The 21757-nt window shown below is 38.9% G+C and overlaps 1 protein-coding gene across 2 annotated transcripts in view; it reads right to left on the bottom strand.

Moving 5' to 3' along the window:
* MAP3K5 (mitogen-activated protein kinase kinase kinase 5) overlaps window positions 1-21757 on the bottom strand; it is a 99849-nt gene that overhangs the window by 41077 nt on the left and 37015 nt on the right. For both annotated transcript variants that reach the window (XM_065680767.1, XM_065680768.1), the window contains exons 4-10: window positions 17230-17423; window positions 16797-16965; window positions 15734-15840; window positions 11827-11997; window positions 7750-7862; window positions 2231-2390; window positions 181-334 (exon numbers count right to left, since the gene is read on the bottom strand). In XM_065680767.1, coding sequence (XP_065536839.1) covers window positions 181-334; window positions 2231-2390; window positions 7750-7862; window positions 11827-11997; window positions 15734-15840; window positions 16797-16965; window positions 17230-17423 — 1068 coding nt within the window. The remainder of the gene's footprint in view (window positions 1-180; window positions 335-2230; window positions 2391-7749; window positions 7863-11826; window positions 11998-15733; window positions 15841-16796; window positions 16966-17229; window positions 17424-21757) is intronic.

Here is a 21757-nt window from a genome sequence, read left to right as displayed (position 1 = left end):
GCAATCAATTAAAAACTAATCTAATATACAGGCCAAATACATTTCTTCTGAACAAGCAGTTTATTGTCTGGCCAACTGAAAGCAAGCAGTGTTTTGTGTTCATTTCCTTCGTGTCACATTTTAACAAAAAAAACCCAAAAAACCCAACCCAAAAACAAAGCTAAAAAACCAACCACTTACTGGAAATCGAACTACAGAGACATCTGTCTTTGTGGCTTCAACAAGGAAGTCCATCCAGAAGTCCACAAGTTCCTGTTTGGCCATATGCTGTTCTGGAGTCAGTTTCTTAAAATGCTGATATATCAAAATAGTTTCTACAATAGACTTCAGGTACCTGTGATCATCCAAGCATATATAGATGGTAAATTTAATACAGTCTGTAGGTAATAACATCTCTAACCACAACTGAAACATTCACCATTGCAACACCAAGGCAGCCAATAAGATTTTGGTTCTCTAGGACCGCTTTTAATAATAACAATTCCTCATTTAGAACTGGCACTCTAGCTGCTATATTAGTTACCTGAAATACAAAGGAGTTCTGGGACACTCCTTCCTGCATATATTCCTGATCCCATATACTGTCTCCTGTCCTAAACCATGAAAGGATGGGACCATGCTAGGAAGGACAACAGCAGCACTGAAAGTCTCCCCTAAATCCAGCTCATCCCTCTCTCTGCTGTTCTACTTTCCGGGGCTGATTTTTGGGGCTCCTCATAGCATTGCTTTCTCTTGGTGTATTCCAAAAGAAGTTGTAAACAATCTTATGCAGCTCTTATGAATGCTACAGCAATGAGATATACATGCTTAAAGAGGATTTATTGCAGCCACAACCTTACTGCAATTAGACTATTCATGGAAGTGTTGCCAGGCTTATGGGAGGAAGGTATAATGTAAACTTTGGGAACAGTTCCATAGCTGTGCATTTTCCAGTCACCCTTCTTAGGCCATGGGGATATCTACTCCCCTTTGCATTAAGCAGGCTCTGCTGAACAGCAAGCAAGAGACTGGGAAGGAATTTTTCACAGAAGCAATCCTTCCTGAAGTACAAATGAGTGTGCTGTATATTCACAGTTTAATCCACAGACTTAAACCCCAAAAGCACTGGTACATAAAATCCTGACAACCAGGTGTTCATAAACTCCAGGAAACTACCAGGAGACTTCCAGGGAGCGCTATCCAGCTTCTCAGTAAAACATGCACACAGTAGAAATTGAAAACCTTGCAGATAAACACACTGTAAACAGCATTTATAAAATATTTGGCCAGAAAATGAGAGTTTTTAATTTTGATAATTCCTATGTTATGCAGATATAGATGTTTAGCATTTCCATATTTTAGCATATATACATATATTCCCATCTGATCAGCATTTGGAAACACTAGCCTTTACAAAAAGGCAAAAATAGACAGGCTGAGACATATACACTCTTTCAATTGAAAGAGTGACAACCTTTTTGGTCAGAAAGGAGTCTTGGTTCTCCCCAGCTAACAGGATCCCAGCCCTTTACTGAGTAGGTGACCAGTTCTTAGTTTCTGCCTATATCCAAAGCAGAACAAGTGCCGGGAGCCCACTGTCAGAGCACACATCTCTCAGCTTTTACTTAAGAGCGGTTGACTCTATAGGGTTGTCCCTAGACAACCTAGATTTATAACCTTTAACCTTAAATTTATAACCTTTCTGTTAACTGGACTTTACTCTGCATTCTTCTCAACCATAATGAGATGCAACCTGCACCATACTGAGCTGATTTGCTCTCAAGTTCCTAAAGCAGCCAGTATGTGCAAGTACCATCACAGTATTCCAAGGTTTATTCATGCCTCTCTAGCCAAGCTGTCTGTGTTACCAAAAACTTCCAGGCAGTTCTGACTAAACCCACATGCCACTACCACTTCTCTTCAGCAATGTAACTGCTCAAATATGGCACCCATAAAGCAACTCCTCCTTTTCCCCTTGCTCTCAGAAGAACATGGAGCCAATGTTGAATCTGCCCTTTTCAGACACCAAATTAAAGACCCATAGCGAATCTATTTCTGAATAAGGGCAAAAGGGGAAAGAGAGTCCCTTGTCCTCGTAAAAATACAGTGAAACTATATACAGACAGCAAAATTTGTTTTAAAAAAAATGAAAACCAGTCTCTTGTCAGTAAATATGATGCCAAATGTGAAAGCTGAAGGAGTCCAATGTTTTAATACATAGAAATGTACACGATCTCATTTATGACCTTACCATGCTGGTGCCTTTAGCTTAAACAGCTTTTCTGAAGCCTGGATCACTCTTACATGGTCATTAGCCAACATACTGGCCCCCAAGAAAGATCCCACTTCCCAATAGCTCTGCAGTTTCTCCAAGCTTCCCTTTTTACCAAGGAGGCTGCTGATCTTTACTCCTGTAGTAAAAGAATAATAGATCACAGGAATATATTAATGCAGTTTTAAAATAACCATTTCCCCGATTTGAAATCTATTCAGTGTTTAAATTACTGTAGCCTCTCCATTTCAATAAAGTAAGATGCAAATCATACTTACCAGTTAATGTTATATGCCTTCCAAACACCCTAAGAGGTAGCAGATTTTTTCTGTCCCTCCCCCTCTTCCTAAAGGCTCCTCAAGAAAGGAACTTTAAGACATCACTGTCAGGACAAGGCCACAGTCAGATTACCTATGTTCTTGCATGGACCTCATCTGTAAAGGTAAATTGGGGCCTTAGGCTACACAACATAGCTGTAAAAACTTAACAGATGCTGAATAAGGCACCTATTATGTTTTTTTCTGCTTTGTTTTTTTGACTTAAAAGCCCCAAGCCCCAAACTTACCTTTATAGACAAGGTCCCATGCAGAAGGAACAGATGATCCACTGGGCTTCTTCCAGCAGTGATGTTCTTTTAATTGCCGCAAGTCCTACCCCAATGAAAGACATCTATTAATATTCGTAAGTCCCCCAGCAACTCAAGACTACGGAGAGCCTCAGGTTTCAGTTTTGACTTGCTATGTTTTCTGAGAACTACAAATTCCCCCGTGGTCTTCAGGATGATTTTTAGTTCATATTAGCTGCCACATATTTATAGCTAACATGAGATATGCTACGCTATCCCCCACAAATAAAACAATTTGCAGCTTACAACACGGGCTTCTTCACTAGCATAGTCTTTTATTCACTTTTCCCACACTACTACATTATGACAGTTTCCCTCCCACATCAACTTCCCATTGTCCTCGATATCAAAGCTGAGTAGTCACAGGAAATTTCAATGCAGCTGTTGATCTTTATTTTTTCCTTGAGTAGATATCAGACTAAACTTCATAATGGAAACAGCAACAAATCTATTACAATGGGTATCATTACATTGGCTACATTTCAGTCTGCAAAATTCATCTAATTTCTTACACTGTTCCCATTTTTATGTTATGAACAATAGACAATGTTTTTAAAATGCGAAATTTTAAACAAGTGGTCTATAGCCTATTTCACATCTATACTTCATACTTTGTGCTCTCTTACAAGAAATTGTTGTGCTTGGGTAACATACAGAACAATATAAACTTAAATCATATAAAAAACATTATTTGTTCACTTCTTGGGAAAGAAGTTTGTTTCGTTATTCCCAAAGAGAAAAAATGCAGTAAATTTTACAAAATATCACGGATCTACCTGAAACATGATACAATGCATATCACATCCATCAACTCCACAAGGTGCAGCAATGACCATGTTTGTCTACCACCTCTGCAAGGCTTTAAGGCAGGGTGCTGTATTACATTCACGTTGTCAAGACATGGCTTGAGGATGTATATACACACTTGGTATAGGATAGGAAGAGGGAATTTGCGTTAAACGTGTTCAGCTTCAGTTGAGTTCTAGAAACCAAGACCTACACACTATCCACACAACACAGTAAATGGAGAAAAAGTCTCCCCCAGGACTCTACAGTAAAGCAATATCCCCAAAGGCTGAAGGGCTCTGCTAGAGTAAAACATCTGTATGCGCATGAGCAGCACACAAGAGCAGATAGACACCCACTAACTTCTACTGGCTTTGCATGTGACCTCATCGCAAGGGAAATAAGGAACTGGTATCATCGATACATGAATAATTTCAAACTGGTATACTTTTGCTGGGAGGAAGAGGAAAGGGAGTGATTTAGATTTATGGAGTGTCCTCGCTGAGTACCAGGTGATGGCACTACACAGTTGCAGATGGCACTCACTGACAAACAATAACAAGCTGTTTGTGACAGTGAGCAGCAGCACTGGTTCACAAGCTTACACCCTCTGTTGTGCTTCGCTGCACTTCTAGAAACACACCCATCAGAACCCTCCAGTGCTCCAGAGGTGGGAACAGAGTCAAAGCAAAGTACACACTCAGTGTGTGGTTTTCATGAAAAGCACAACTCACATGGGGAGGAACTGGGACTACTGATGTGGCAAGAAGTGTTTGTTAGGAGGGTAAGGCTGGTGGTAGCTAGGCTCTTGAGCTCCAGCTCACAGAATAAGGGAGATAAACGGTGGGAGAAAGGACAGATGTGTAGCAGTGATGATATCAAAGGACACCAAGTTCAGGAATCATTACTGTTATGTAGCCTGGATGAACTGGAAATTTTACAACTGTTCTGTGAAGTGGGTCCTATTACCTTAGAGAAGACAACATCAGCCCCTCATCAAATTCTTCTGAGAAAGATGAGGTACACAGTGCTAAAACTCACACTAGTTTGCAGACCTTCATCTACAAAGCTCATCTACAAGTTTACTTATCACTATAAGGCAAGTTGGAAAAATGCAGATGCAGCGTGGAGAAATTAGCAATATGCCCAAAAGACTATAGCTCTAATCTATAGAGGTGATGTTTTTTTGTTTTGTTTTCCAGTGGGTTTGGTCCTTCTCTAGCTTATTTTGATTTCATCATCTTGAAAAGTTTTTTGAGAGTGTAAGAAAATCCAGGCAAAGTCAAGGAGTCTTTCCTTCCATTAAAAACTTGGCATTCACAGGGGGAGAGAAAAAAAACCCAATAAAAAAAGCAGCTGAATTCCAACCATTTGCCCTTAAAAATAAATGAGCCATAATAGAGGAACCATTAATGCCAAAAAAGACATTAATTTTGTAATACCAAGAATATACCCACAGCTGGTGAAGAAAGTAAGATACAGTAAGTAGATATTACCAGTTAATTATTACTATAAAGGTTTTATAAATAAACTGATTTCCTTTCTCAAATATTGACAGAACAATTCATATTACAGGATCCTTTTTGTGCCAGAGTTGCACAGACCGCAGAGATCATTATTGTCAACAGAAAGCACTGCGTTTCTGGTTCTGCAATTTTGTACAGTTAAGAGATCAATACTATTCAGAAAATAGGACTGCCATTAATGTTTGACATGATCATTTAGTATTAACTGTTAGCTGACAAGCAGAGGAAGGAACTTTCAGAATGCAAATTCTCTGATCTGACTGCAGATTAGTAAAAATTTTGTTGGCTACTGAACTTAATCATAGTTTTCCTGGATTTATTACATTATTGCCAATGCAATAAGATATGCATCTTCTAATTACAGCCTCACACAGCCTCCTCTGAGGTGCTGTTAGGGACCATATCCTTCCATAGCCTTTCCCAGCCTACCAATTTAATTTCCATATAACCCGGACTGAACTTAAACCAGCTTGCTCTAGCCTCCCTCCTCATCTCTCAGTAGAAGACAGACTTCCTCTAATTTCTATGTGCTACAGATAATGCTGTGGGTGGACGCCAAACTGAAAGCACTGCCAGGCAAATCTAGCTACTGTGAACAAATGGTCTCGTACACACAGATCTAAACAGGAGGAGACATCGAAAGAATGACACACATGTAAGAGATTCTTGGGATGCGGGGGGAGGGAGACATCAAAACATTTTCCCACACAACCTCTGTGGTTTTGCTTATTTTTGTTTAAAACATGAACATTAGCCCAAGACAAGGAAAATAGTAAATTATCCTCAGAATCTAGCACAACTCAAGCCAGCTCACAGTACAAACCTTGCAGTACAAAGCTAAATGTAAGCTGGTGCACCGGGGAAACTACAATCCACGAGTACAGCACAGGCCGGGATGTGCCTCCCTGAGGAGAGGTTCTGTGGAAAGGGACCAGATATTTCTCCACCTTATCATTCATCAGCCAGGGATGAAATAGTAATAAGGACCCTTAATTTCTGTAACTTTCTCCATACAAACAACAGGGAAAATAACACTGGACAAACTCATGACAAGATGACACCAAACATCTGATGCCTACAAGTAACACCCAGATTTCATCAGCACAATTAATTTATCTAAATCTGGTTGGCTATATGCCACTGAAAAGTTTCTTTAAAATGGAAGGATTTGAATTAAACTACACACTAATTTAGTGTGTTAAGTTATCTAATATAGAATTAGCTAAGTTATCTAATATAGAATTAAACCAGCTGAGTGAATGTGTGCAAATGCTATGTAGAAAGCAAAACATGTATTTTTACCTCCTACACTGGCACAAGAATTCAAATTTCAGTGTAGGAGATGGAAGTATTCTGACCCAGAAAACAAAATCTCAACCACTCACAGAATGGCCAACACAGTAGTTGGGGAAACTCTATGCAGCCTATCACCTTCACATGAATACCTTCATTCACACCACAGAAGTAACCATCTTGCCCTGACCTTCACACTCAAGAAATTCTCTATCTAGAGAATGACTTCAGACACACAGTGCACACCTAACTTCTAACCTAGAGCAGAAGCTGAGTACAGGAGCATTCTGTGGAATGAAGAACATTGTTTTGTCCTCACTTGACAATCCCCTCAGGAGACTGATAAAAAAACAAAAAAGCCCCCCAAAAAACCCATAAAGTCAAGAATTATACTAATGCATGAAGAAGCATGTCAGTTGCAATGGATATGTTTCTACATATTACAACATTCAGTGCTTTCTCTCCTACCTTCCCTAAAAGTATTACATATCAGCTACTAGGAAGAAAATTAACTCTATCCCAGCTGAAACCAGGATATCTTGACTTTGCACTCCCCTCAAATCCAGCAAAACCACAAAATCACAAAAACAAAACGGACACCTTAGTTCTTCCTTCGTAAGCATTGAACCAGCTTGCCTGGGGAGGTTGTGAATGCCCTGTCATGGGAAGTGTTCAAGGCCAGGTTGAGCAACCCGATCTAGTGAAAGATGTTCCTGCCCATAGCAGGGGGTCTGGACTAGATAGTCCTTAAAAGGTCCCTTCCAACCTAAACCACTCTGTGATTCTATGAATGCAGACATTCAGGAAACCTTTAAGAAAACACTGGAAGAGAAACTTCCTTCTCTCAGCCCATCCCAAGCTCAAGTCAAGTGCATTTTCCCCACTCTTAGGATGGCCTTTTTGTTCCTGTTTCCCACAGTTCTACAGGGGGGATGGTTGGTTGTTTTAAAGAATGCTAGCTGGAATTGGATTCCCTCTTCAGGTGTCCCTGTTTCACACAAATGATGCCAGTGCAAAGAAAGATGATTGTCAGTTTTCACTAAGCCTTAGTAATCAGTTAAGACCTTGAAACTGGAACCAGGTCTTCATGACAGCACTCACCCATAATCAGGTAGGATCAGTGGTGATGGGGAAGACATACTTAAATATTCACATAGTCACTATCAAAGCATTTGTATGCAACAATCAGATTTTCCCCCTGTAACAGTGGGTGATGTCATACTTTCATTAGAATGTGATTTTGCTGTGAATTTGCAAGCTGTAATTACCAACTTTCCGCAGCTCAAAAGAAGTATCAAAGCAATGTCCAGCTGCCAGGAGGAGTACTGCATAGTTAATTCCTGACTGTAATGTTGGCTCTGACTCAAACGCCTTCTTGAACCTAGAAAAAAAACAAACATACAAGTTTACTTTCTAAATAATGCAATCTAGCAGGGACATAATTACACTTTTAGGCACTTTAAATGGTTATCTTCAGTTTACACAGCAAGAATCCATGGAAGTAAAAATATTTTACCATTTTCCACACACGCTTTGGGGTTATTTTTAGGAGTTCATTATTTATCCTCCTCCCATTTCCTCTTCCCTTGCACAACAAGCACAGACCCTACTCATCCATCCCAGTGAAGTTATAGCATCTCACTAGATTGCCAATTTTGAGATGAAAGAAAAGAAAACAATACTATCAGCTTTTAAGACACCTGTTTCAGTTAGATTTATTAATAACCTTATTATTTTATTTTTAAATGTACGAATTTTCACTGACTTAAAACCTTAGATTCTGTTGTGGATCTGCTGCAGTGATAAACAAGCATATCAATATGCATAAGCACAAAAGCAAGTGATACAAAACATACGCTTCATTTAGCTATGATTTCAGCTACTCCAAATCTATTCCTTACTGAGTGCCTTACAATTGACATTGTCCATGAGTTTATTCACATGAAGACCAAGTATACCGGATTTTATTCTCCTCAAGAGTGAGTGAGCAAGAATGGCAGTGGTATTCACCTAGCCTAAATCTTGTCTAAAAGAAGGGGATTCACACAAACACAGCACACACTATCCTCATGCTACTAATGCAAGTTGCGGTAACAACAGCAACAGCAGATCAACAGTGCTTTAAACTTGTCCTACAGAATAAGAACATGTTTGGCTGCATGTTACACAAACACACATGCACTTATACACCCTCTTGTAAGGAGAAGGCAAACAAGAATATCGTACGTGACTTAAAGAGCACAAGAGATTTAGTCAACACAACTCTGCTACAATAAAAGTAAAGACTTTAAAATTACTTTCAAAACAATAGGAAAAATCTAGACAAAGAGATGGATCATATAATAAAAGTTAAGCAGGTTGTAAGATTAATACATAAGAAAGAAAAATAATCTATAATAGAAAACAAAGGATTTGGCTTCCAGACCATGCTTCGACATGCAAGCAAAGCTAAGGCATTTTGATCCTAGCAGACCACAAATAATGTCTGGCCTGGTTTGAGGATTTTTGTGAATCCAATGATTCAGGACTTTGCATCCTTTAACATAGTCTCTGCTGCCCAGAACTTCAAGACAGGCTCCTCTTCAATCTGCTATATATATACTCTTTCCATACTGCAGTTGCCCCCCTCCAAAGAACTTAATCATTGGCCAAGAGTCTAGCCCTATAAAAAAACCACGATGAGCAGAGAAGTCTGAATTTTGCCTTTTCTTTTCAAATTTCTCCCTTTCCCAGCAGAAACTCATTTTTCTAGCCATCTTTACGTGCTACTCACACCAAGAAATCCTAGTACCTTAGACATCTGTAGTCCCATCTACCTCCCCTAAATTGTTACAACCAAAAGTGTAATTTTATATTTGGTGCAATCCTGTGCTGACATTCTTAAAACCTGCGCATAAATATAAAACAATAACATGCATTAATTAATTTTGAATAGATGAAAATATTCATGGTTTCCTAAACAAGTCACAAGTCACGTCTGTTAACTGTTTTAAATTCAACTGCTGCAGCTGCTGACATTGTCATGCCCCCAGTATCACTGGAGGAATTTGTAGATTTGTAGATTTGTAGAAAGGTGGTAAGGTTTAAAAGTCTGCCTATGAAGTGGACTGGCTCAGCTGGTACAATTATAAACACCATCAAGAAATTGAAAGATGACATTTGAGAAAATGTTGCAGTGCAGACACGGAATTAGGGAGGTAGCAGTGGAAAGATCTGAATAAAGACGATAGCTTTGGTAAGTCTGATTTACACTGTCAATATGCAACAAGAAAGTGACAGTTAATTATCAATCTTTCATCTCTTCTCTCATATTTATACGAAAGACGTCTTTCATTCTGCCTTTTTAATTGTCAGGAAAGAACACTACCTGCCTTTTTTTTTTCCCCTTCCTTCTGGAATAGACCAAAGTACCTTGACATCACCAGATGTTGCAAAAGCAACACTTTAGTTCTGCTGCCAAATCCTTACTATATGCAATTCAATATAGTTCTCCTACATGCTCATTTCTTCAAGACTGAGATAATAACCTTTATCTCAACAAAGTAACACTATCATGGAGGCATTGTTCCTACACACACCTTCTCCCATTGTGGCCTCCTGTAGTACTAGAGTAGGTCTCCTTTCCAAAGCCTTCCAATGAGTTATGAGTCAGCCTTTCAGCCACATTAAGCCTGCTAGATGACTAACACTAGAATTCAAATCAATATCCAGCATACAGTACAAACTGAAAGCAACTGGCCCATGTAGCACAGCTTCCAGTGAACTGCAGCTTAAATCAACAGAGATTCTCCTTGTCCTATGGCAGAGTGGTCTATATCTTGTCTTACTTGCCAGAGACTTAAGAGGTTACTTAGGAGCTGGAGGGTCAGCATCCTACCCTGTTAAAGGAGCTGCCAGCCTGCTGTCCTTTCCCAAACTGGTGTGCCTGACTGTAATCACTTCCCGTCACTCCCCTATATATGAATATCATGACTTCTAAGATGCATCTATTGAAAGTGTATTAAAACAGCTAAATGAAATTATCACTGTTATAATTGCTCTTAATCCAATTAGGTTTGAAAATCTCAAAGTTTATCTGTTCATAAGGCACTACAAATGAGAAAAAAGCAAGATGTATAATAATAAAATTAATATCTATTCATACTCTTTAGCCTGTGATAATGCTGAGTGTTTATATACAGGATTACAGTTTCCTTGTTTTATTAGTATATTAGCAAAATTTCTTTTTTTTTTTTTTTTTTAAGGATCTTGAAAGTTTGTTATGGGCTTGTCTTAGAATAAATATTTTTTTTTTTAAATCCAAAATTATGAAGGAGGGGAATGACGACAATATGCTGCATTCCTGTTATTTCAATATGTTTTAAAAAATCCAGTAAGCATTGCAAAACTTTAAAGCATGACCAGCAACTATAAACTGTACTTGTATTCTGAGGCCATAAATGGTAAACAGTTTTATCTTATCTTTTACCAAAGACAGTTCTAATCTGGTTTATTGAAAACAAGTGACAAATGATGAAGGGAGAAGAAAGCTTTCCATTCTAAGCATTTACTTCAACAGGCAGCTGACAAGCAGACGACCAGAACTATGATCTGATGTGCAGGATACATAGACACAGATTGTCTGTATCCTCATCTGAATCATAATGGAGAAAAGCAGCTCATCCTCACAGAAGTCTAGGATGGCATCCACTGCCTCCATTTTTTAAGCCTATTGCACATTACAGTGTTTTAGTGCACTTCAAAAGCAATAAAAACCATGATACTTGCTTTTAAAATTAAGATAAAAACGTCTAGCCTATTATGCGCTTCTTTGTCTATTGATGGTACTGTAATCCACTGTAATATGCATATACTATACGGTGATGATGGGGTGAATAATAAAACTTTTGCCAGAATGAGTTTGCAACAGTCACAGTGCTTGTGAGCATGGAAGCCAAAAACAGAAAAAAAACCCCAAAACAAACAGAATGGTACATCCTAAGCATCAATGCAGAGTTAAACCTCAGCCCTCAGCACTTAAGAATAATAAGATGATACTGTAAACCAGTGACTTCACATTTGAGAAGAAGAAAAATACACTCTGATGAGAAATACCTAAACTTCCAAGTCTCAGGTACTTCAAAAACTTTGTGGAACCAGATCTGGATCTGTTAACAACATAAATATCTCACTCTTGACAATTAAGTGAAGAACCTAAGTGAAGAACACTATAAGATTCAGTGTATCCCTTAAGGATGACAAATATATGGCATGAAAAAAAAAAAACCCAGCTGAAATACATGCCTGTTTAAGGAATATTTTCCCAAAGCTAACAAAAGGACACAGACTACTAAAACAGTACTCACCAGAATGTCCCTTTGTCCCTGCTTTCTGTATCTATGAAACCAGATTCCAAAAACATGTCCTTGTAAATTCGCCCAACTAAGCAGTACATATCTGAAGCTACTTGGTCTTCCTGTTCTACCAGGGGAATCATAATTTCTAGAGCTTTCTCTCTGTCTCCAGGCAGATTTCGCCTATTGAAAAATAAAAAAATTGATTAAAAATCCAATAAAGTTAGTAATAAAAAGGTATTTCTTTTTATGTTTGAACACATGTATGACTTCATCCATGTAAATGTGCTTCTAGACACAATGGACTATATTAAATGTATACTCACTTCCCCCCTCCTTCCTCTTTTTTTTTTTCACTTAATATCACTGAACACCTTTACACCAGCTCCCAAATACATTTTGTTTCTCATGAAGCATCAGCTAGAGCAAAGCACTGACAACAGAACAAGAGCCTCAAGGGCAACTCTTAGAAAGACCACATGTTACTTTCTTACAAAACAGAAAGATACAAACCTTGGTTTCCTACCTAACATTTTTTCATAGTAATTCATGTCTCACAAGTGAAAAAAAAGATTCCAACCTGTGTCTGTGATTTTTTTTTTAATATACATTTTGAATGTGGAAAAAACCCAAACCAGACCCACAACAAATCAACAAAGCAAAAAAAAAACCAACACAAAAAGCACGAACCAGAGTGAATTCCCATGAAAGGGAAGGTTAGGAAGTGAAGCCAAAAAGGTAATATTAACAAAAGTACATCAGACAAATAAACCACGTAATTGCAAGTATTAGACACTTCCTGATGACTCACAGTTTGGATATGTGTATCATTCAGTATCAAGAGTTTAACATTTCCTACATATTTGTGTATTGAACAAGTAAATGACTCCTTCCTCTGCAAGAGCTATTCTTTGACATTTTTGGGAGAGTACTAAATTCTTTTGAAGAAATTGCTTGTAATATTTGAGTGTCTACAATTTGAATTGGGGGAAATACACAAAAGTCACCTTGTACCTGTCTTGCAAGCTTTGCACTGAAGAAGCTTGGAAGACATGCTACTTCAGAAAGAAAAACCACCACATCAAAAGCCACAGCCATCTTAAAACAGACACTACTTGACCAGAGGTTAAGTAATGGATTTTTGCTTCCCCCTCTACAAGAACATATCAAAGTTCTGATGCATCTGCGCAAGCAGTGTCAGTGTAAAACCTCAGAGATCAGAGCTTGTGTACTGTAATTAATACCTGAACTCATGATCTCTGAACTCATGAATGCAGCTCCAGAAGGGGGTGATGTGGAAGAAAAGGTTCAGGTGGAGCAGAATGGGTAGCAGAGGATGAATAACAACATAACAAAGATAATTATGAAAACAGAGCAAAAGCACTTGTTTCAGCAGATAGCATAAACTGCTTTACCAGAAGAAAAAAACATAAACACTCTGTGCAAGTCTATGTGCTGGGGCAAACTCTACTTCTGACTCAGCCTGATGATAAATGAAATCCAGTGCCATCTCTTCCCAACCTTCGGACCAGTCAAATTCTAACAAATTAGGGCAAGTCTCCTCAGACTACAAAACTGCAGCAGGCTCCCAGAATACTTCTAGAGTGGCGCAAAAGGCTGGTGTACTCATCTGAGATGAACAAGCGCTTACAATCCCAGGCTCCAGAGAGAGAAATAAATTGCTCCTGGATGAGCAAGTAACAGTCTTCTTCAGGTCTGTGTTATTTTAGCTCCCCTGACAACTAATCATTTGCCCAGCTGCTGAAGGTTTGCTTCTTTATGTCTTCTCATATTGATCACTCAAGTAAAGCCATAAGAGTAAGTCTGCAGCTTCTTCATGTTTTTTTATCTGGCTTTCATCACAGAGGGCTATTTTCAGAATGGAGTTTGAGACAGATAACTCTTCCATACCTCATATTGACAATCACCAATACAGATCAAACCAATAGCGAGCTGAACTTAATGAGAACAAAACTAGAAAGGCACAGTGGTTTGTAATTTAAGCCATTTAGAGTTTGCTGGTCTCCAGAGACAAAGGTCCCTACTCTTCTTTCTGCTTACTCTTCCATCATCAATGCAGTCACACATTTTCTTGATTTAGGTCAGACTAATCCTGACTAATTGAGCTGCTCCATCCTTCCGTACTAGTGACCTGGATTAGAAGCATGAGGGACAGTTGCTTTCACATCAGACATTCAGATGTGTAGAATATTTGAGACCTGCCTTAGCTTACGAAATATCCTCTATATTACCAATAGAAGAAAGCTACAATTAGCCAAGTAATTCCTTCTTGGCATACACCAAAGCATGAACATTTTCACAGCCGTCATGGATTCCAGTTGCATGCACAATCTGGAGAAAAGAGGGAGAGGAAAATCTGATTTTAAGTCCTTTGGAGGTACTGTGTAGACTTTTTGTACGACAGATACTTGTCATCAAAGAGAACAAGTACAGATACATACCTCAAAAGCTACATCTTACAGTCACATCTATAAAAACAGACTTTTCAATCTGCAAGGAGTCCCAGCAGAACCAATGAAGTATAAGGATGTGCCTAAGAATATACTGCAGGTTTGCAGGTTTTTTAGTGCCCCAGTGAAGTAGTCGAGTCCTGTTTTCAGAGGTGACTTTATTTTAGAAAATGATGACCTTGAGGTCTAAATAACTTGTTAGAACTCCAAGGTACAGCTAGTGACCTTTGTAAAGGCTATGCAGAAGTAGCAGATACATACTGGATCATTTAATCTGCAAAACTCCACATATTTACGACAAAACAGAAACAAAAGTGGCACAATACTGGTACACTATACTGATACCTGGTATAAAGGAAAAAGAAAGGATGGGGACATTTTATTCAGGCGAAACAATGCCAGATAGCTGGGTTGTTATTTTTTTTTTGTTGTTTTGGTTTTTCATTTGCTTCAAAAACAGGCGGTTGTTTTTTTTTCAACTAACTACTCGTGACATATTTTGACATGACATGCTGTTTTCAGCCTCCTCAGAGAACCTGAATTACAACATTCAAATCTGTGAGAAGCAGGAAGATCTGTAGACATATTCTACATTTGAGAATTTCAATGCCTGCTGGCACCTGGTCCACTCCATTAAATGTTAATAGCAAAATGTTCACTGTGATAACAGCAAGGGAGCAGAAAACCTTTGCAATTTCCACTGAAAAACTCCCCTTTTAGTGCCTTGCTTAACTGCCAGTATCCTAGGAAAAAAATCCAGGCTTGGCTCTCATTTAACCCAACAAAGTAGTGAATGTTGCTCCATGTGGCGCATTTTGTGCATGTTATCAGAGAACATGAAAATTAGTTCATTATTACAATATAATGGAATGTTCTGAAGGACATATGATCCAAGTTCTCCTGTCCCCTGACTACTGAAACTCAAGACTTGAATGAGATTATCCATCAATGTTTTAAGGCCAGGCTGGATGCGGCTTTGAGCAACCTGGTCTAGTGGAAGGTGTCCGTGCCTATGGCAGGGGGGTTGGAACGAGAAGGTCGTTAAGGATCTTTCCAACACAAAACATTCTATGATTCTGTGTCTAAGTTAGCACAAATACTGCAGCACTGCCACTCATACAGCCATACTTACAGTATTTCTGCAGAGGTAAAATACTGTTAGGTATTTATTTGCCCTGACTTAGGTACTGAAATGAAAAAATGGTGCTAATCCAGAGAAAGACAAATCAAACACTTAAGCTAGAGAAAAATAAATGGAATTTGACAGTGCAAGAGGTAAGGAAAGCTTAGATTGATCATGAAGATGAGTCCCCAGAGTTGCTTCAGTGAAAGCCCTAGAGCTGCATATGAAGACTCCAGTAGGGAGCTTCACCCAGGATTACCAACCCTGTGTAAAGTTTTGAGTTCTGATTTACTGTTCAACAGCAGAAAGAAGGGTAGTTTCTTACCTGCTCAGTGCAAACGCGTAATGGAGCCTCACGTGGTGGTGGGAAGCCAAGTCAAATGTAGGTAGTTTTTCTAAAGTTTTCACCAGTTTCACAATGGAATCATAATCCTTCCAAAAGAAGGAAATAATGAAATTTTAAGTGGCTGTACCGAGGTATGCCTATATGAACTCCTCTTTGACCTGTTATTTCATACTAAAAAGCATTCTCAGTTCATTGTAAGCTTACTGATTTCAGTTTCCTCAGTCTCAAACTGTAAATAGCCTAGCACTCATCAGAAATGTGAATATGCACAATATTTAGCAGAGAAACATAGTCCTGTACCGAGTGGTTCAACATGGACCTGTGGAAATTTTAGTACGTTTCATTATTAAAATTAGATTCAGGGGCTGAACACATATCAGAGGTCACATAGTACAGACATTACAATGCTAACTGCATCTGAATTGAGGCATCCCAAAACTCTGAAGTAGGAATGTCTTACACACCTAAACAAAATAAAAGAATCTTTTCACACCACAGTTTTTAAAGGAGCTTACTTAAAAAACAACCTATTTAAAAAACAACCAACCACAATAAAAAGCAAACCACTTCAAAATGTTTAAGGAGCAACAGTTGAAATTACGTATAACAAAGTAAGCAATTACTAGCACCATTCCAGAAGCTGAAATGCAGATGGACATGTTATGTTTTTCTGAGTAGTGTCACAAGCATGGTGACAAAGAATACATATACATATCAAAAGCAGAATGCTCCCTTAGCCTTTAAATAGGACACACTAGGGTTGTTGATCACATAGCAATGCTGAGATGAAGAAGAGTTGTTGTATATCTTAGGTGCTGGTTATAAATCAACAACACCCTTCTCCTATGTAAAGGCACACTATAAACAGCATAACTACAAAATAAAGTAAAAAGCATCAGTGAAGATACTATACAAGATTTTTACCAGTGTACATTATTCATCTAGTTTGTTAGCAAATCTGTGCAAAATACACTAAAAATCTCACTGAGAAGGTAATTTAATTTACTATGGTTAAGATGATTTTGGAAGACAGGATTCATACCTGGATGTCTCTATAGGACAGCAGCAAGTTTATTACAATGTCAGCAGACAAGACTTCAACATTATCCACTCGCTGTCGAATCCTTGCCAGCTCTGCTGCAAGCTCTTTGCCAGTGTAGAGAGTACGGGCCTTCCTGATGTCATTCAGAATGGATTCCCGGAAATACTGGCTGGAGAGGAACAGCTTCACATTAGAAATTTGGGACAGGTCCCTTGCACTTGTTTTTCAGGCTCTGCAGCTCTCCCAGAACGTATATGTGAAACATTTATTGATGGAGCAGTGTCAACAGGGAGATTTGATGAAGCTAAATTATTAATTATCAACTTGTCTCTACAGAACGCAAAGCACTGCATCACCCTGAAGCAACAGCCTGACATTTATATTGTTAGCAGAATGCATGAATTTTAAATGATGGCACAAAATTACAACTTACCTTGAACTGGCCTGTGCCACCTTCAGGAGCTGAATAAATCGATCCACCAGAGGTAAGCATATAGGCCCAAGCAGCGACTCAAGGCTGGGCTGCATCAATTCTGTTAGTCCCTTCATAAAACTGCTATCACAGCAGTACACCTTGTTATGTGGAGTTACCATATAAGGAACAAATATGTAGTTACCAGTGCACATCTGTAAGGAAACAAAGTGCAAATATTTAAGGAAGTTACGGTTTCACGAGCCTAAGCGTAAAGCAATTGCATAGAATACCTGCAGAATTTCACCTGTTAAAGTCATAGGGAGATGTGCTGCTTATTTAAGCAGGACCAAGACACTGAGACCTATGAAGTCTAGGATTATGTGTTCAGTTTTCATCTCAGAAGTGATATACATCTGAAATGTATTCTTTCAGATTTCTGAACTACTTCCTGCAAGATGAGTCTTTTCAGAAGCATCACACTGACCTTAAAATAGTCATTGGCTCAATAGAAAAATAGCGCTGAGGGCACACCCTGGTCTCCCCAAAGCAGCAGGTGGACTCAAATGAAGCTGACGTACACTCTTTTCAAGATGACTGATGTTCAGAAGGGAACAAGCACTCTGCAATTTAGTATAGTTAGGCTCACAGATGTTGAAAACAACAACACAAGCTAGTTGCCTCACAACAGGAAAACTGTAGGGAAAACTGATCCTTATATGAACTGCAAAATGACTCAAATAGTTTAGCATGACAAAGACAAAAAAATTTCCCTGCTAAGTAGCAAAACTTCCTGGCCAGCAGGACTACAAACCATACATATTTCAGAATAATCACTTACGGAACATCTTAACATTGCTATACTGTATTGATTTCTATATATCAATATATGACAGATATTTTACCAATACTTCAAAATTAAGTTTATTTTCCAGGAAAGATGGAGGCGAGATGTCTGGTGCCGGAGGGACGTGTGTGAGTACAGATTTATGCACACTGAAAGCTTGCTGATTATTTGTGGTTTTGAAGTGTCTTAACTGTGAGACAGCACACCATCTAAATCAGGAGGAGTTCTGCCAGTTAGCTCTCAAAGCTCAGATTCCACTATTTAAGTGGCCAGCAGCCTAGCAAGAAAAGCCTTAAGGAAGGAATTCTTGAGACTCACCATTTTGGTATCCCCTAAATTACTTCCAAGGTTAATTGCCCTCTGGTCATATTCGTCCACTTTCCCAGAAGTCAATATAGCAATGAGGACATCACTTCAGAGAATCCCCTTTCAAGCTGATCTCCAACCATTGACAGAGCAGTACTGAATAGTTTGCAAATGTACAATACCAGCTGTGTGCTTAACACATGCATTTTAAGATGCATTATTAGCTTTTAAAAATAGGGAAGGATTGAGTTACCTTAGTCTGTACGAATGTACGTGCACAGATATGTCAGTAAACATGTTTGTGTACAGATCAGAGATTGGCTATCAAGAGTACACAAATTACTTTTTCTAATTACTCTTATTATGCTATGAAACTGTAAGACCTTGCTATAAAGACAATCCCACCCCCACTTCTGAGGGATATAGACACTCTGTGAAATTTAAAAGTAACTGATGCAGGCATTTACATGAGGTCCCTTGATCAAAACTAACCCAGAACTTGGTTGGAGATTGCATAAACAGACTTGCACAAGGATTAATCTAGTCTTCTTCCCCCAACAACTGCAAATTATAACAGCCAAATAGCTAGGACACATTCTTCTGTGCATGAATGTAGTGACTCCAGAAGAACCTTGAACTGCAAAATATATGACAATATTTTTAACAAGCAATTAAGGAGTGTGATGCTAGAACCCAAACTGCTCATCTTTGCGATGGAGAACTAAATGGACACTTTGGCTCAAAAAAATGGTAGCATGTAAAGCGATCACACACTTTCAAGAATGAATGGATGAACCTTTGACTCTGCTAAAATCTAATAAGCCCCACACTCAAAGCAGAGATAAAATTACGAATTTGCTGGTAATAGTTTCAGCAATTACAGGGTGAGGGTGGGAAGTCACTGGCACAGGAGCTACTATTAAGCATAGGCAGACTGTTCCCCAACTTTCCTTTTTTAAATAAAGAGGAAAAAGTTTAGGAAGTCAGAGCCAAGAGAAAGGGTGAAGTAGCTACAGATATCCTGGGGCAAGCATTTTACTTCCTAATGTTTACTCAGTGCATTAAAAATAAATTCAGGACTGCTTGCATGAAGGCCTTCTCAGACCTCTGGCACCCTGTTTCCAAAGTTCAGGTCTTAATTAAAAATCAACTCTGAAAAAGGATGTTTCCAACTTTTGAAATCTACAGAACCCAAAGTTTATCCTGGCATAATGGTCAGGCCACCTACAGAGATGGTACTGGAGTCTTCATATTTAATCCTACAAGCAGGAAAACTACTCTTCCTGCAGAGGCCAAGTGCCTGAGTGGCCAAGTGCCAGCAAAAATAGTTCACATGCGTTTTTCCTATTACCCACGGGGAAAATAAAGCTAGTTATATAGCCCGCTATAGGAGACACGCAGACCTGGTAGCCTTTTGGAATCAGTGGACAAGAAGAAATTAAGTGTAAAAGCCAGGAAAAACCACTACATGCGAAGAGAAGAAAATAAAGTAAATTTACAGTTGTTCAGAGGGCACCCAGGGTCCTCAGGAATTGTCTCAAGGTAGAATCTCACCTTGATCTTTGGTGGTAAATCGTGTGAGAATGCAGTGGCCTTTCCCTCAGCCAGGGAATTAATTTGGTTGTTAACTTAACCAGTTATGCGGGGAGCTCTGTATCTCTGAAATCTCTTGGGTTTGGCTGAAATTCATCAGACAAACAGGCAGATACAGAAAGAGGGTGGAGGATGAAAAAAAAAAACCAACAGTACAAGCTCTTGAGTTTCGTTGCCTTAGGAAATAAGCTTAAAAAAAAAAAAAAAAAAAAAAGAAAAACCCACGTGCAATATAGCTAAGAAATATTGACCTCAATTTCACTTTCCTAGCTAAAGAGTACATTAGATATTTGACAGCTGAACCTAACAAAGGCAGACTTGTAGTAGCTCTAGTGACAAAGAAAAAAATAATCTAAAGTTATATACTATTTACTAAAGGTGGTGGTGGAATAAAGTGACAGCAAAACTGCTCTTGTATAATAAGGAGTATGGTCTCTCACTATGGCGAAACATATTTTGTCACCATCTCAAATTCTAACTATAAAGAACCCAACCCTGACTGCATTTGATCAACAACAGGGATAGAAGCCTAAGAGGACCAGGCTGTGAGGGCAGCAGCAGCTGAGGAGCTAATCCAGTATCAGACAGCTCTAAACCTTCTTCCCCAAGCAGAGTGCATGACTTGGTTCTCTCATTCCCAGGCTATGCAACCTCTGTCTCAGGCACTTTTACTTCCTTTCTCACTTTTCTTTGTCAAAATATAAGCTACACTAACCTCAGTCAGTCAGAATCAGATGATCTTCCCAAAACACGCATCCTTTCTGCTCACATATTGCTCCACATTTTGACTTAGGGCAATTATTCCACTTGGAAGCTTAAATATATTCTATTTATCCTATTAAAATCTGCCCTGTAGCACCCCATCCCAACTCTGATGTCATAAACTCTGATAATCTTTCCTAACCCTATTCTAAGTTTACTGAGTTTCCAAGACAAATTGTTGGTTTCCTTTTATCCATTCCTCTGACTTGTCATACTGTGTACAATTAAAGTAACACAATCAAGCCACTGAAGAATGACCCAAGAATGGGCAATTTTTGAAGGATTAATTAAATCCAATTGCAGTATTTTCAGTTATGTCAAAGTTCTTTAAAAAAACGTGCATAGCAAAAAGGGGCTTCAAAAGTGGGTGGGAATAGACACCCTCCTCCCCCCAGTCAACAACAGGTACTGGAAGTTTCATTTTCCAACCCTCTTTACAAATCCCTCATTACTTAAGGTTCAAAAGCTCAAATTACATTAATGAAAGTTCCAAAGTGATTGCAGGTCACACAAGTTGTAAGCTGAAAGGTATTGCTGCAAACTTCAGGGGCTGGGACTGCCATGAGTGTGAGTACAGATAGTTACTATGGTTCAACCTGATGCACAAGAACTCGGGACATTAGATAAGGTAAACTTGGCCTGAGCAATCACATCAGCTGAGCTACTTATATCTAGGAGACATAAACATACATATCTTTGAAGGCTTTGGGCCAGCACAGTCAGTACCTGGCAACATCAGGTCACCTTCTGAAAGACTATCTGTGTGATAGCCCATTTCATCAAATCAGTCAGACTAATCAGAAGGCAGTAGTACTGGCTGGAGCCAGCCATTTACACCTGTAAATGCTTACTGCAAAGTGACAAAATCCGTAATTCATTTTTGCAAGCGTTTATTGGTTTATACTTTTTCAATGTCCCCTTCTCACAGTGGAAAATCAAACAGTTCTAGAGGGTGTGTAATTTCAGTTTAAATACAGCCATAAGGTTGTCTTAACAGCTCTACAGCTACGGAATTTAAGACCACGCTGCTCCAAGCTAGAC

The sequence above is a fragment of the Lathamus discolor genome, chromosome 5 (assembly GCF_037157495.1).
Source record: "Lathamus discolor isolate bLatDis1 chromosome 5, bLatDis1.hap1, whole genome shotgun sequence".
NCBI lineage: Eukaryota > Metazoa > Chordata > Aves > Psittaciformes > Psittacidae > Lathamus > Lathamus discolor.
Note: the sequence above shows the minus strand (reverse complement) of the source record. Positions and strands in the feature narration are given on the sequence as shown.